This window comes from Protomyctophum parallelum, assembly GCF_964188405.1.
Source record: "Protomyctophum parallelum genome assembly, chromosome: 7".
Lineage (NCBI taxonomy): Eukaryota > Metazoa > Chordata > Actinopteri > Myctophiformes > Myctophidae > Protomyctophum > Protomyctophum parallelum.
In genome coordinates this window covers 4,745,059-4,762,499 of record NC_139705.1, presented here as the reverse complement: position 1 = coordinate 4,762,499, position 17,441 = coordinate 4,745,059, and the positions used below count along the sequence as shown (strand labels likewise).

Here is a 17,441-nt window from a genome sequence, read left to right as displayed (position 1 = left end):
CAGGTCAGAATGGGTTAAAGTAATAAAAGTAAATGTTTCTGAATGTCCCACTTCACCAGTTCAAACTGTGTACAACATCTTTTGAAAATAGCAGATCGGCTATTTTCAAATGGCCGAAATGTATAGGGTTGGGTTGAGGTTTTCGCTGTACTGGATGGCGGCCATCTTGAATTTCGGGGGCCAAAACGAGGTCTTATGATTAAAATGGTGTCAGATTTGGAATCCTCATGGTTGACTTGTATGGAAAAGTGTCTTCATACATGATTCTAGGACGGTCATCTAGATCAAAAGTTCATTTTTGGCTATGGCGCCGGACGCCATTTTGAATTTGGCCCTCTAGCGAAAAATGCCGGGATTTTTGCGAGGGACCTGGGGGCTAAATCTTTTATAAAGGGTCCATAGAGATCAAATCAATCATCAAAACATCTTTGCCAGAGGATGGTCACAGAACCTCAGTCTGTGACTCAACTACATAGTCTATTTCTATGAGTCATGAGTGACTAGTCTAATTGTTGTGTTCGTTAGTAGATGAGCTCTCCTTCTAATGGCATATTATGCCATTACTCATTCTGACCACTGAGTGTTACCATACCAGTGTTTCATCAAGTGACTCGCAGCAGTTTGACTTCTTTAACCTGCTCAACAGTAGCACCCTGAAAAGAAATGCTTCATTTCCGATCTGTCCTGAGGGCATATTTAGAGCCTATTTCCATGCGTTTAGTTTTTAAGACATTCAACTTCAGCTTCTTTTCCATCCATTAGGAAACCAGCCGTATCTCTAGTTGAAGCACATCATCGACGTGTTTCAATGCTCTCTGACGATACAGACATAGTCGTGTCATCCGCATAAATCCCCGTTCCTGCATTTTTTAAATTCACAATATGGCATATATCATTTACAAAAATGGTATATAGAGGGGGGGCCAACTAAGGCAGTTTCAGCACGTCAGTTTCAGCACGTCAGTGCACTGCTTCTGTAGAGCTTTGTCTGCATGCCGTAGATCTAAGTTAATGTTGTTTTCTGCAAGATACTGCTGGATCTGCTTAAACATAATTCTCTCTCTGTCTCTCTCTCTTAGGTGTATACGTTCAACTCGACGCGTAAGAGCATGAGCACAGTGATCAAGCTGCCTGATGGCTCCTTCCGTCTCTACAGCAAAGGAGCGTCTGAGATCCTACTCAAGAAGTGAGTGCTACATGGAGAGGGAAGGGTGACGTTTACATTCGCCACCAGCATGTTGCTACCAACGTGTGGTTAGGGTATTGACCTGAGTCAGAGAAGAAGGAAGGGAAGTTCGCATCTGAAGACTGAAAATCTGATCTGGGGAGATCTGTAAAAGGTTAAAAGGTGGCTTATAGTTTTTAACAAGCAGGGAATATTGCAATTTTATTTACAAGACATTATCCAGATAACAGACAGTAATGCAAATTACTCAATGGAACCTTTTCCTTATATCCTCCTTGATGGCTATTTTTTTTAATAGATTATTACTACTATGGATATACAGTACTGTATGTTGGTTAATTGGTCAGATATGTTATTTACAGTATAGAAAACTAGATCCACAAATTCTAAGAATGTTAAACAGTAGTTTGTAGACAAAATTCTAGGATTGATCCTGTATGGTAACAGGTACGCTCGCCCCTTTTCCATCTCGCCCCACTACTCTACCTAGCTGTAAATAACAAACATAATTCATGTTTGTGATTATTTAAAAGGTATTATCATATTAATTTATCATTGTTAAATTCAATCTGTATATCCACGGGCATAATAGCATGATGAGGCCATTACAAAACATGGGCTATGTATACATGGAAGAAATGTGATTAATAAAACGAAATTAACTGCTAGAAGGTCCTAAATTAATTAATTTTAGCAGTCACCGTCTCTGTGACATGCTGTTCTTTCTAAAATTTATAGAGTATAAAGATTGACTACTATGCAATCAAATAAATCTGTATACAAGATAATTTCAGATTTCAGAGACTTAAATTAACTGAAAAAAAAATTAATCGCGGGGGCGAGTTGGTAAAGGGGCGAGCAGTCTCGTATTCTCCTGTACAGTATCTAAGATACAGGATTTCTTACAAATAGTTTTTCTTTGTTGACTGCAACAAATGCTATTACTCAGATTTCACACTTGCACTGTAAATCTCCTTGGATAAGATGTCTAAATGATACATTGAAGTTAATTGTAATCTCTCTCCAGGTGTTCCTACATACTGGATAAAAACGGTGAGGCTCGCACTTTCCGCCCACGCGACAGAGACGACATGGTCAAACAGGTAACCGCTTCGCTTTCTGCAGCTTCTGCACTCTTTATACACAGCAAAGCAAGACACAAGTATATAGGCTTAAATACAGTAACTAGAATTATGCCTCACGGCTCACAGCTGGGCGGTAAACTATAGCTTCCTGAACAACTTTTATTCATTGATCGATTGGCAGGTGATTGAGCCAATGGCGTGCGAGGGCTTGAGGACCATCTGCGTTGCGTACCGCGAGCTGTCGGGTAGCCCGGAGCCCGACTGGGAGAACGAGGCAGGCATACTGACCGAGCTGACCTGTATCACTGTGGTGGGGATAGAGGACCCCGTGCGACCGGAGGTAGCGTATATGGTTGAAGCGTGTGGTGTATTAACGTGTGTGCGTGTGTGTACTGTGGAATATCAGCAGTGGCGTGCACAGATAGACACTAGGGGTGCCCCCCCTGCCCTTTTGGCAATGTGCCATTTTGGAAAAAACAGTTTTCCTTCTTTTTTTGCCCTTGTACAAAAAAAATTGTTTTTGTACAGTGTGCACTGTACAGTATGTGGACCATGGTGACATTGATCAATTCTTGATAAAAAGCTTCTATTATATTATTTAGGCCCCAAAATCTATAAATCTCACACTATTAAGGCAACCGGCCGGTTCCCCCGCGCTGCACAAGGTGCCCTTTTTTTTCCCACTTGAGCACCTGCCCCTCTAAATGTCATGTGCACGCCACTGAATATCAGTCATTCTAGAATATCAGTGAGTTTCGTTAAAGCCACATTATCTCTCTCTGTAAGGTGCCTGCTGCCATTCTTCAATGCCAGCAAGCGGGCATCACTGTGCGCATGGTGACTGGCGACAACATCAACACAGCCAGGGCCATAGCCGCCAAATGTGGCATCCTTCAACCCGGGGACGACTTCCTCTGCATGGAAGGCAAAGAATTCAACCGACGGATCAGGAATGAGAAAGGAGAGGTGAGTGGGGCGTGCATTGTGTGCAGACAGAGTCAAAGTCACTTCCGTCGGGAAGGTTGATTTGCAAAGGAAATGCGAGTTTGAATTCGTGGCGCTACAAAATTGCTGAGCGGACAGCGCGTCGACGACGCGATTGCAACGTCCTCGGTTTGATTCTTGCCTGAAGACATTCCCCTGCTCCGTTTACCGTTCCTCTGCTAACCTGTCAAAAACAGCTGTAATTTATCTATTTTCCTGGGGTCATACAGACACACTGCACTGTAAATACTGTAGTATGCAGTCCTGTTGTAGATGGCTCAGCCTTCTGCAATGCCGCAGAAAAAAACATGGTCTTTTTGCCCGGACGGCTGGCATAATGCCGGTTGGAATCCCGATCCCGCACTAATATCCAAGCAAAGGCTTCCAAATAAGAACTCACCAATTCAATGATATTCTCTCAAAGCTATACATTACAGATCTGTCCTTTTGAAGCAAACTAAAAATGCCGGACCACCGTTTTTATTTTCATAAATGAAAATAATATCCAATTATCCATATCAAATATTCAATCTGTTGGCCATTTCATCAGCGTGTGCACATACATACGCACATACGTACTTTACGCGGTGCATAACGAGCTGTAAATAATTTGTGTCCAGGGTCGCTGTCACATTAGTTATTTAGTTGCCATGACACAGCATTCCTATGCATTCAACTTCATACTCTAATCAAGAGTATACACTCTATTTTGCTTCTGTCTGCACGGGTTAGGATTGTCTTTTCCAGATAAGCATTTAGTCCGTACTGTACTAGTGTACTGTGACATCAGCTGAAATCACAGAGGGTCGATCTACTGTAGGTCTCTGATGAGGACCATTATTTACCACTGACTGTCACACACTTAAACCCCTCCCTCCGTCTAACTGACAGATTGAACAGGAACGAATCGACAAGATCTGGCCCAGACTCCGCGTGCTGGCACGCTCCTCGCCAACTGACAAACACACGCTGGTCAAAGGTGAGTGAGTTTTGCTATTTCCAAAGAGAAAGCGCACATTAGATAGAGATATATAGCTTTATTGAAATTAATTCCTCATAGCAGTACTATAGTATATGAAACTGCAGGACAAATACAGAAAAAAGGAGTTACTGTACATCAAAGCTTCAAGAATTGAACAAATATATATGAAAACAGATACGATTTAAACGGGTAGTAATGTACTGGGATTAGTAATAATAAAGTACCCTTTGCACTGGGACCACAGAGGTCAGGGCCGGATCTACCATATGGGCACTTTGGGCACGTGCCCAGGGGCCCTTGGGCACCAGGGGCCCCTAAAAAAAAGATAATTTCCCTGCTAATCCGAATGAAATAAATGGTGTCTAAAAAGATTAGTGTTTTATTGTTGGTGAGAAGGGCAGCTGAAAAGTGCAATTGTGTCTAAAGCAGCAACAATGCGCTAGATTGGCTGTCACTCTGGGGGGGGGGGGGGGGGGGTAGGCGACCGGAAATAGGCCAATATAACGGCATAAAACTGCCCCAAAACGGCCACAAACCAGCAAAAATGTTGCGTGCGCGGGAAGGGGGGGCCCTTCTAGCGTCAGTGCCCAGGGGCCCTCAGAGGTGTTAATCCGGCCCTGACAGAGGTTGTTATGAGCGATTATAACAGGCATAAATGTAAATGCAGTTTAGTGTACATGAACATTCTATACGCAGGACTATGGGCAATAAACTGTACTGTCCATGGTGGATAATGGAGAGACAGCGAAATGCCTTCACGACTGACGACCTATGTCGCGACGTATATTTTTCCGTCGCAACGTATATTCGAGTACGTCCTGGCGTAAATATCAATTCGTCCCGGCAGAACGGACTCGTCGCGGCTATATCTACCCGTTTGCGACCTAGTAGTTTGACTATTCTTTTACGTCGCGACAGAACGGGACACGTCACGGCTATATCTACCCTTCTCGACGTAAAAGGTAATTCGTTGTGGCGTGTGTGGACTCGTCGCAACAGAACGGAACTCGTCGCGGCTATATCTACCCGTTTGCGACGTAGCCTAATAGGTTGACTTTGTTATATGCCCGGTGCGCGGTGCCCTGCGCGGTGCCCTGCGCTGCCCTACGCCCACCGCGTGCACCTTGCCGGTCCGCCCTGCGCCCTGTGGCCTGGCACGTGTGCACGTGTGCCAGGCACCTTGCCGGTCCGTGGAGCCCTTCGCCGTCCCCAGGCGACCCTGCGTTCCAGAGCTGTCACCCATGCCCACCGAAAATAGCTGATCTACCAGCTCCTATACGGGATGGCCCGACCCGCGTCTGTGGACCCCTGGGGATCACGGTAGTCCACGGGGGTCCGTCTGTGTGTGTGTGTGTGTGTGTGTGTGTGTGTGTGTGTGTGTGTGTGTGTGTGTGTGTGTGTGTGTGTGTGTGTGTGTGTGTGTGTGTGTGTGTGTGTGTGTGTGTGTGTGTGTGTGTGTTCTGCGCAGCCCCGTGCGCCTTGTGGATCAGAGCGCACGGGGGTTAATGATAATACCCCCGGGCGGTACGGGTCCCCGTGGACCCTTGGGGATCAAGGGGGACCACGGGTGTCCACGTTTGCGGAGACGCTGCCTTCATATTAGCCTATACTTTAATAACAATAAGCAGCTGATCTACAATTGACAATTTGACATGTCATTGCGTCGTATTCTGTCTGTCTTTCACGCACGCACGCAGACATGTCACAGACCACCACATAACCATATTTGTATGGCCATATCGTTTATAGGCCTTATAGCTGAATAGCGCCGGCCGTCGGGGGTTCATTTGGTTCCACTTCCAACCGTCCCATTATGGTCAACACTTATGATATGCTATTGCATTCTTCCAACTAAAGATTTAAATATTAATCTGGCAGCTCCGAAAATAGCAGAAGATGTAATGCAGTAAATGACATGGCACGGACTGGCTCAGAAAATCTCCCTGCATCATTATAAACCAGGCCTATACTGAATGTAGGCAATTGAATTCCATTACGTTTGTTTCAATCAACTGAACTAGACCAATAAAATAGTAGGCTAGTATTTATGTTTTTCGTTAATAATAATACTGCTAATTATTATTGAACGGTAAGTACGCTGGTATGTACGCTATGGTACACTATAAGCTTGTATATCTGTTTATTTTAAGCATGCCGCCGCATTCTGTCAGAATCTCGTGTGTGTGTGTGTGTGTGTGTGTGTGTGTGTGTGTGTGTGTGTGTGTGTGTGTGTGTGTGTGTGTGAGCAACCTTTACAGAGAAACTGTGATAATGCGTGGCTTGTGCACATAGCCATGTGTGCAACTATAGGGCCTATTCTCGCATGCACCTATAGTTTGAGCGCTTGTGCTCCTATCCGTGCCCCCCCCCCCCCACCCCATGTGGACCCTTTGAGGGGGCCGGGGGGGGGGGTCATATGCATTTCTATACAAGGCTATATTAGCCTATACTTTAGCCGATCATCAAAGCTCACCACGCTCATAGCGTCATTTCTGTCTGTCAGTCAGTCAGTCAGTCAGTCAGTCAGTCAGTCAGTCAGTCAGCCAGCCAGCCAGCCAGCCAGCCAGCCAGCGCAGAGCACGCAAAATATATAGTGATTGTTTTCTTACTTCTATAACAGCCTGTCTTTCTCATTTTATTGACTAACATTCACTTACATTGTCTTAGCACCGAAATAAACTATTCGTTCATTCATCAATGCATTCATTCATTCTTTCATTCAATTTACTGTTGTATTAAATGTTATGATAAACACTTTATGATTCTTATCTAAGTACTCGGACCCTCGTCTGGTTCTGGTGTGTGACGACCCGGTTGACATTTCCATGGTTCGGACAGCCGCCAACGATGTAACACTTTGCACGTTTCATTTTTTTACTCAGAGATCCGTTTATCTACACATGTAATATTTTCAGGCAACGGACCTACACATGTCAGCTACCATAAACCACTTCAAGTTATTTTTTTTATAAAACAGGTCGGGAGTTATTAAACCGAACGTGGACGCTGTTCCAGTGTTACAATTGCTGCGCATGTCGGATTAATTGGCATGCATGATAAATGTAACAACGCTAAAAAACATCATTAAACATATCGTTTTCAGCTTAAAGCAATTATATTTCATTGAAGCAACTCCTTAGCATTGTTTTCATACCATAGATGTGATAAGAAAATGTAGGGAAAATAAGGGAAATATTAAATAGTATCGGGTGTACCAGTTTGGGCTTTTTTTATTATTATTTTTTTGGCACCCACCCACCGCCGTATAGGAACGTGACGCGGCTGCACATATATAAGTACATTGCATATTCACGTACAAGTACCTGTTATCAGTACACAGCCTGTTGGATATGTTATTACAACATTAAATTCCCCGAGATGTGCTATATTTGCTGTTATTTTATACCTAAAAGTGATGTTGTCAAGGCAGTAAGATATTTGTACTTCCCAAGGATTAAGGAGATGTTTTTAATTTTTTTAAAGGTTTGTACTTTAATGTTTATTTAGCATATTTAGAGTTATTTTTGCTCTCTAAACACATTGATGCATGGATCAAAAGAAAAAAATATAATACACTCCGCAGAATCCCACAGATTTTCCTCCGGAATCACCGCCTAAAAACATTGAAAAAACGCAGATTTCTTTTTCCTTTAGTCCTCACTGTCAGTCTGTGGAATAAACAAAATAAATTACATTACTTAAATCGTTGTACATTCTCACAAGCATGTTTGTTATTTTCATATGTTCATGAATAGTAAAAGATAACTGTACCTCTTCTTCCACTTCTTCGTCTCGCCTGGAAAAAAGATCGACCATTAATGTTGGATTATTGTACTATATCTGTGGCTATATTAAAGGCCTTTTATATGTGATCTCACATAATGTGCGAGTCAGAGGCAGAGCTAACGTTACTCAATGATCATTTGCCGACTGATTTATATCACAGCACAGCGTGTGCTGAGAGAGAGAGAGAGAGAGAGAGAGAGGGGGGGGGGGGGTGCTCCGTTTATTGGCTCTATATAGGCCGTGCGAGACAGGATTATTTTAAATAAATATGTCTCTGTCTCTGCGTCTCTAGAGCTATAACATATTGTGATGTGTGCAGCAGAGGAGGAGCTCAGTGATTGATGAGCAGAGACGCACTGATTGACGGCAGTGAATTCAGGTGGTGGACGCCAGTATAAAAGGGACACTTGGGTGTTTGTACAGGTCGGAGCATACGTCTTGCGGCACGGCACTCTGGGGACGGGAGGGGCCGTTCGCTGGTTTTAGTCCAGCCGACAGCGAAGACAGACAGCGAGGGGGAGTTAGCTTTGAATGAAGCAGGAGGGGAGACTACACTTACGGTCTCCATAGACAGGGCTGGGCAAGTAGCAGGGTGATCGGCCGCCTCGCTCCGCGACCTACGATGACAGCTGACCAAGTTTAAAGAGACTGTATTGTCAGCGCGGCACGCCGGCCAGCTAAGCATCCCCTGGGGAGTTGGACGGCGTCACAGCTCAGACCCTGGGGGGTCCCGCCCTGGCGGCTAGTTAAGTACATGACCAAACACTGTTGTATTATGTCACTATGTGTACATGTAAATAGGCTGGTATTTTATAGAGTGGTTTTATCATTAAGTGCTGTGCATATATGAAATGTCCTGTTATAGTTTATTACCTTTTTGCCTCATTCTATTATTGTTGTGCTTTAATAAAGATTGCTCTGTTATATATTTAAATCCCTTGTCTGTGGTCCGTCCAGGTTCTGACATAGCTACAATTTATAGCAAACATAGGAAACCCACTTTTATTACAAGCACACATGTGCACACATGTGTGCTATATTATGTTATAGCTGTGCTGTGATACAAATCAGTCGGCAAATGATGATTGAGTAACGTTAGCTCTGACTCGCACATTATGTGAGATCACATATAAAAGGCCTTTAATATAGCCACAGATCATATAGGAATACGAATAGGCTTGGGCACTACCCTACCATCTCTCTATAGTGGGGCACCGACGATCTGCAAGCTCACAACGCGCTGCATGTGGACGCAACACTTGGAGCTTGTAGATGCGCACCACAGATCATACAGGGCGTGTGTTCCAGCTAACCCTATAGCATAACACACACACACAAGCAACAGTATAGACATCTATTCATCATTATTTATTTCAAATCAAAATACAATGTAATGCTGCACCACTGTCATGAAGTTCGCACGCACGCACGCGTGCGACACACACACACACACACACACACACACACACACACACACACACACACACACACACACACACACACACACACACACACACACACACACACGAGATTCTGACAGAATGCGGCGGCATGCTTAAAATAAACAGATATACAAGCTTATAGTGTACCATAGCGTACATACCAGCGTACTTACCGTTCAATAATAATTAGCAGTATTATTATTAACGAAAAACATAAATACTAGCCTACTATTTTATTGGTCTAGTTCAGTTGATTGAAACAAACGTAATGGAATTCAATTGCCTACATTCAGTATAGGCCTGGTTTATAATGATGCAGGGAGATTTTCTGAGCCAGTCCGTGCCATGTCATTTACTGCATTACATCTTCTGCTATTTTCGGAGCTGCCAGATTAATATTTAAATCTTTAGTTGGAAGAATGCAATAGCATATCATAAGTGTTGACCATAATGGGACGGTTGGAAGTGGAACCAAATGAACCCCCGACGGCCGGCGCTATTCAGCTATAAGGCCTATAAACGATATGGCCATACAAATATGGTTATGTGGTGGTCTGTGACATGTCTGCGTGCGTGCGTGAAAGACAGACAGAATACGACGCAATGACATGTCAAATTGTCAATTGTAGATCAGCTGCTTATTGTTATTAAAGTATAGGCTAATATGAAGGCAGCGTCTCCGCAAACGTGGACACCCGTGGTCCCCCTTGATCCCCAAGGGTCCACGGGGACCCGTACCGCCCGGGGGTATTATCATTAACCCCCGTGCGCTCTGATCCACAAGGCGCACGGGGCTGCGCAGAACACACACACACACACACACACACACACACACACACACACACACACACACACACACACACACACACACACACACACACACACACACACACACACACACAGACGGACCCCCGTGGACTACCGTGATCCCCAGGGGTCCACAGACGCGGGTCGGGCCATCCCGTATAGGAGCTGGTAGATCAGCTATTTTCGGTGGGCATGGGTGACAGCTCTGGAACGCAGGGTCGCCTGGGGACGGCGAAGGGCTCCACGGACCGGCAAGGTGCCTGGCACACGTGCACACGTGCCAGGCCACAGGGCGCAGGGCGGACCGGCAAGGTGCACGCGGTGGGCGTAGGGCAGCGCAGGGCACCGCGCAGGGCACCGCGCACCGGGCATAACAAAGTCAACCTATTAGGCTACGTCGCAAACGGGTAGATATAGCCGCGACGAGTTCCGTTCTGTTGCGACGAGTCCACACACGCCACAACGAATTACCTTTTACGTCGAGAAGGGTAGATATAGCCGTGACGTGTCCCGTTCTGTCGCGACGTAAAAGAATAGTCAAACTACTAGGTCGCAAACGGGTAGATATAGCCGCGACGAGTCCGTTCTGCCGGGACGAATTGATATTTACGCCAGGACGTACTCGAATATACGTTGCGACGGAAAAATATACGTCGCGACATAGGTCGTCAGTCGTGAAGGCATTTCGCTCCACCTGGGATAATGAGCAAAATAAAATCTTTATCCCATAAGAAATTCACATTATTTAGCCTAAGTGGTATATATGGACTATATCTGTACAGCATCATAAATATGGACCATAAATCTACATTGAGTAAAATGAGGAATATATACAATCTATATAGCAAGTTGCCTTAGCAGGCCTCTAATTATGATGGCAGTGGAAATCCCAGTAGCCCACATGAGCCAAAACGCCCGCGTCATGATCACCCTTTTGGTGTTGGCGTTATGTAATACTTTAGCTATTGAAAAATAGCAGATCTACAAGCTCATAGCGCGCCACCGAGTGCCACGCTATGAGCTGTAGGTCTGCTATTTTTGAAAAATCGAACGACTGAAACATAGATTTTTCAGAAAACTGTCAGGATTTAGAAGACATTTTTAGAATCTGATCTCAGGTCAAAATGGGTTCTAATTATGATGGCAGTGAAAATCCCAGTAGCCCACATGAGCCAAAACACCAGAGTCATGATCGTGAGCATCATGAGTGAGTCATTAATCCGACGATATGCCCTGTGTTTATACTGTATATATCCTCATGTACTCAAACCTTTGATACACATACTGTACAGTGTACCCACACACAAGCACACACACATAGACACACACACGCACGCACGCACGCATGCACGCACGCACGCACGCGCACGCACACACACACACACACACACACACACACACACACACACACACACACACACACACACACACACACACACACACACACACACACACACACACACACACACACACACACACCCACACACACACACACACACACACACACACACAGTTACACCCGATTTCCCCCAATTGTGTTCAGGTATCATGGACAGCACCGTCCTAGAGCTGAGGCAGGTCGTCGCGGTAACAGGGGACGGAACCAACGACGGGCCAGCACTGAAGAAGGCCGATGTGGGCTTTGCCATGGTAACTACTGGTGTTAAGATGTGGGCTTTGCCATGGTAACTACTGGTGTTAAGATGTGGGCTTTGCCATGGTAACTACTGGTGTTAAGATGTGGGCTTTGCCATGGTAACTACTTGTTTTAAGATGTGGGCTTTGCCATGGTAACTACTTGTTTTAAGATGTGGGCTTTGCCATGGTAACTACTTGTTTTAAGATGTGGGCTTTGCCATGGTAACTACTGGTGTTAAGATGTGGGCTTTGCCATGGTAACTACTGGTGTTAAGATGTGGGCTTTGCCATGGTAACTACTTGTTTTAAGATGTGGGCTTTGCCATGGTAACTACTGGTGTTAAGATGTGGGCTTTGCCATGGTAACTACTTGTTTTAAGATGTGGGCTTTGCCATGGTAACTACTTGTTTTAAGATGTGGGCTTTGCCATGGTAACTACTTGTTTTAAGATGTGGGCTTTGCCATGGTAACTACTTGTTTTAAGATGTGGGCTTTGCCATGGTAACTTCTTGTTTTAAGATGTGGGCTTTGCCATGGTAACTACTTGTTTTAAGATGTGGGCTTTGCCATGGTAACTACTGGTGTTAAGATGTGGGCTTTGCCATGGTAACTACTTGTTTTAAGATGTGGGCTTTGCCATGGTAACTACTTGTTTTAAGATGTGGGCTTTGCCATGGTAACTACTGGTGTTAAGATGTGGGCTTTGCCATGGTAACTTCTTGTTTTAAGATGTGGGCTTTGCCATGGTAACTACTGGTGTTAAGATGTGGGCTTTGCCATGGTAACTTCTTGTTTTAAGATGTGGGCTTTGCCATGGTAACTTACAAGCTCATAGCGCGCCACTCGGTGGCGCGCTATGAGCTTGTAGGTCTGCTATTTTCGAAAAATTAGTGAAAATGTGCCTCAAATTTGGAATATATTTTTTCAGAACGAACGTTTTTAACTCAAACCTTTGCTTCTGGAGGGTCCCTGGAACAACATATTTCAGATGGGGGTCGGAGGCCAGATCATTTTTGGGGTCCTTGACATGAAATATTGAGTGACCTAGAAACACATAGGTATTTCAGAATACCTGTCAGGATTTAGAAGACATTTTCTGTCTCTCAGGGCATCGCAGGGACAGACGTGGCCAAAGAGGCGTCCGACATCATCCTGACCGACGACAACTTCAGCAGCATCGTCAAAGCCGTGATGTGGGGGCGCAACGTCTACGACAGCATCTCCAAGTTCCTCCAGTTTCAGCTGACCGTCAACGTGGTGGCCGTCATCGTGGCCTTCACCGGGGCGTGCATCACTCAGGTACGTGTACACACTGCCGCGGCTCGACGCGGGGAATTGCGTTGACCAGCACGTGCATTTCAGGTGGACTGTGGAGACCGAGCAATAGAGCCTCGCAGTCCCGCCACCCCTTTCATGACGAAGCCAGGCCCAGGAAATAGTTTCCAATGCATTTTTCCCATAGACCATTTCAAAACTTATTTATTTAAAGACCTCATAAGCGTCGTACAACACAATATTTTGGACCAAACCAATAATTACAAAGAAGAAAAACATCAAAAAAAAAGTGTAACCTGCCGTTTTCTTCTTCTTTCTAATTATTTGTTCTGCCCGAAAAATTGCGTTGTCGTGATTTGTCACGACAAGAGTTGGCTTTGTCCAGCGGCGTAAACGTCTTTAAATAAATACTTTCTGAAAAGTCTATGAGGAAAATGAACAGGGATTTCTTTTCCGGGTCTCTCGAGGGGGGGCGGGACTGCGACGCTCTATTGGCATATAGCGACGGAGTGAGGTTGTAGATAAACATGGCTCTATTGTAGAGATAAGAGATAGAGAAAGATGTATGTTTTTTCATTCACATCGGTGACAACAGAACTGCTTGCAGACTCCAAAATCCATCGGTCACTTTTTTATATTATTAAATCTATGAATAGAATCTTTGGATGGTGGACGTGCACCTGGCCAAAATGTCTGTTTTGTGTACAGACACACTTTACCGGACATGGTCAGAATATACGAGCATTTGGCTGGTGGACACTTTCATGGGCTTTTCTTTCTAAACCAAAACGCCTGCGCTCCCCGAGGCTATCCCAGTGTTCATCTAAACCTCACAGTTCCATTCATTGTGTTACATTAAAGGTATATTCAGTGATTTCACTTAATTCAAATATCACTTATTTTTTTGTTTTGTTGTGATAATCCTCCCTACTATAGAGTGTGCTGACCATATAAGGAGTTCCTCCCTGTCCCCAGTTAACCCCTGGGGGGGGGGGGGGGGGGGTCAAAAAACCTTAGGTTTCGTTTTTGACTCTCTATCCTGATTGGACGAAAGGCTGGGTCCCACAGCCAAAAACGAAACCGAAAAACCGAAATCACTGAATATACCTTTAACACCATGTATTTCACTGTGTAAGTTTCCCCACCCTGCCTGACATACAGTATCGAAGATGTTCCAGTTGCACCCGTAAATATCAATAACTTAAACCATCGCAATGTTGCCCTCACCCCCCCCCCCCCTCCCCCTCCCCCTCCCTCCTTCATCGTCCCTCTCCAGGACTCTCCTCTGAAGGCGGTGCAGATGCTGTGGGTCAATCTGATCATGGACACGTTTGCGTCTCTGGCCCTGGCCACCGAGCCGCCCACCGAGGAGCTGCTGAAGAGGAAGCCGTACGGCCGCAACAACCCCCTCATCTCCCTGACCATGATGAAGAACATCCTGGGCCACGGGGTGTACCAACTGGTCATCATCTTTACCCTGCTGTTCGTAGGTACTGTACACACACGCAAACGGACGCAGACAGCAAAGAAACGCACGCATGTTACCGCAACACACACACACACACACACACACACACACACACACACACACACACACACACACACACACACACGCACCAGTTACAGTACGTCCCCCATCCCCTTCTGTTGTCAAGGCCGAGGGCCTTGGTCTCAACCTTAGAGTATATATGAATAGAGACGGCATCCGAGTTCTCCTTCCATCCACTTGCATTAAGTTGCTCAAAAGCGCATGAGGCGATTTCACTCCTCCTTCCGCGTAGGAACAGAGTGCATTCTGGGATGGATTTGGCCCAAACACATGAGCGCGCTGCCGTTGAACGTGCACGATGATAGTCAACGGACCAGCGCGTTCATGTGTTTGGGGCCAGGCTGCAATACCTTCATTCGGCCACTATGTCCATTTCGCCTCAGGGTTTCCTCTGGGTGCCGTCTCTATTCATATATACTCTAAGGTCTCAACCAAGCATGTTTCCGCCCTGTTTCGAACCGGGGACCTTTCGCGTTGTGAGGCCAACGTGATAACCACTACACTACGGAAAACTGCTGCAACCCCTTCCCGCAACTACCACTAATGAAAGAGACCATGTCCTCTCCCCTCACTCCTCTCCCCCCCCCCCCCCGCCAGGCGAGCACATCTTCAACATCGACTGCGGCCGCAACGCGCCGCTCCACTCCCCGCCGTCCGAGCACTACACCATCATCTTCAACACCTTCGTGCTCATGCAGCTCTTCAACGAGATCAACGCGCGCAAGATCCACGGCGAGCGCAACGTCTTCGACGGGATCTTCCGCAACCCCATCTTCTGCTCCATCGTCCTCGGGACCTTCCTCATTCAGGTACAGTCACGCTGTGTGTGGGGGGAGGGGTTTGTCTGTGTGCGTGCGACGTGCGTTCATAGGCGGATCTGGAAAATGATGGGCCCCTGGGCCACCGTCATTCAAAAGGTCCCCCCACCCCCCGTAGCTTTTTTTCCCCCCTCCTTTCCGACGTGGCGCATACTGTCTGTACACGTGTATATAGGCCTGCAATATTCAGATTTACAGCAAGAGATTGCTTAAAAATAATAAACAGCCAAAGGTTTAGGACTTTTGGGGTTATATTATTGACACAAATTAATTAGCACATTGTTAACCCATTCAGGACGGGGTTGGTGTTTTATACATTATGTTATAATTTAGCTATTTATAAATAGCAGACCTACAAGCTCGTAGGTAGTTTCAAAAATCTACAAGCTCATAGCGCGCCACCGAGTGGCGCGCTATGAGCTTGTAGATTTTTGAAAAATCGTGAAAATGGGGCACAAACCTTGGAATATTCTTTCAGAGCGACCGATTTTAACTCAAATCTTTGCTTCTGGGGGTGCCCCTGGAACTTTTTATTTATTTATTACATATCTTTTTTGGAGTCCTTGACATGAAATATTGAGTGATATAGGCCTAGAAACATAGGTATTTCAGAAAACTGTCAGGATTTAGAATGGCCTAAATGGGTTAATAACAGTGACGAGGACCGTGTGTGTCACTGCTATTCACTGTTACCCCTTTTTTGGGGGGGCCCCTGAGCTTGAGCCTCTTCGCGGTCACGCGGATGCTCAAGCTCAAGGGCCCCCCCCCTATAGCTCAGGGGCCCCTGGGCCCGGGCCCAACTACAGGCCCGTTGGATAATCCTCCCCTGTGCGCGTGGAGTGGAGTTGTTGGAATCTTCCATTTACAGAGAAAAGGACAGAAGTCTGTGGTTGCTCCTTTCAGTTAATCTGTGATTAGCTCCAGCCTGTTCCCATGGCACCAGAGACCTTTTGCCACGCAGAGGACGAGTAAAAAAAAAAGAAGGGAATGAGAGAGAGAATGAATGGCACAAGAGGTGAGACGGACTGAGAGGAAAGGAGAGAGAGAGAGAGAGACGGGTATAGAATTACAATATGCGTGTAGAAATGTATGACCGCACTGTATTTATGTTGTGGTGACACTGTCACTCCGATAAGCCTTGTTTATCCCATTCTGACCTGAGATCAGATTCATACCAGGTTTCCGCCGGACACACACTGTTCTGATGAACCCATTCTGACCTGAGATCAGATTCTAAAAAATGTCAGTCGTTCTTCGATTTTTCAAAAAATAGCAGACCTACAAGCTCGTATCGCGCCACTCGGTGGCGCGATATGAGCTTGTAGATCTGCTATTTTTAAATAGCTAAAGCATAACATGATGCTGACACCAAAATGGGTGCCCGGTCAGAATGGGTTATTTCCTGATGTTGAATGATCGCATTCAAAATGTATTTCAAAACAGAGTAGTCTGAGTGTCGCGTGGAAACTATTGACCATGTTGTATACAGTACAATACAGTCACTACGGTGGAAATATAGCTCTTGGACATTTTCATCCTGGCGCGACGTGACGTCTATATATTTTGGGAATGTCATTATAGAATTAACATGTATAAGCTTACATTGAGTGTTTGCACTGCAGTTATTGCCAGCTTCGTTGCCTCACATCATTTCAGAGGTCCCTATACACACGATCGGCCCGGTTTTCCCAAACGCATATGGTGTAAGACTGAACATAGACATTCCGTGCATATAATGTGCCATGCAATGGTATAGGCCTCAGGCCTGAGGCCTGGTATGGTAGGCCTCAGGTTTCAGGTCTACAATTCTGAAATTTAATTGAATAATATTTGATATATAAATATATATATAATATTTGGGAAACCGCTCCGATGTCTTTTCCCACTC

The 17,441-nt window shown here is 45.5% G+C and overlaps 1 protein-coding gene across 1 annotated transcript in view; it reads left to right on the top strand.

Annotated features, from left to right (window-relative positions):
* atp2b3b (ATPase plasma membrane Ca2+ transporting 3b) overlaps positions 1-17,441 on the top strand; it is a gene marked incomplete at both ends in the record, with an annotated part of 60,181 nt that overhangs the window by 26,524 nt on the left and 16,216 nt on the right. Inside the window, 9 exons of the mRNA XM_083768839.1 lie at positions 1,080-1,186; positions 2,214-2,289; positions 2,453-2,611; positions 3,058-3,237; positions 4,147-4,234; positions 11,816-11,922; positions 13,019-13,210; positions 14,463-14,676; positions 15,333-15,544. Coding sequence (XP_083624965.1) covers positions 1,080-1,186; positions 2,214-2,289; positions 2,453-2,611; positions 3,058-3,237; positions 4,147-4,234; positions 11,816-11,922; positions 13,019-13,210; positions 14,463-14,676; positions 15,333-15,544 — 1,335 coding nt within the window. The remainder of the gene's footprint in view (positions 1-1,079; positions 1,187-2,213; positions 2,290-2,452; positions 2,612-3,057; positions 3,238-4,146; positions 4,235-11,815; positions 11,923-13,018; positions 13,211-14,462; positions 14,677-15,332; positions 15,545-17,441) is intronic.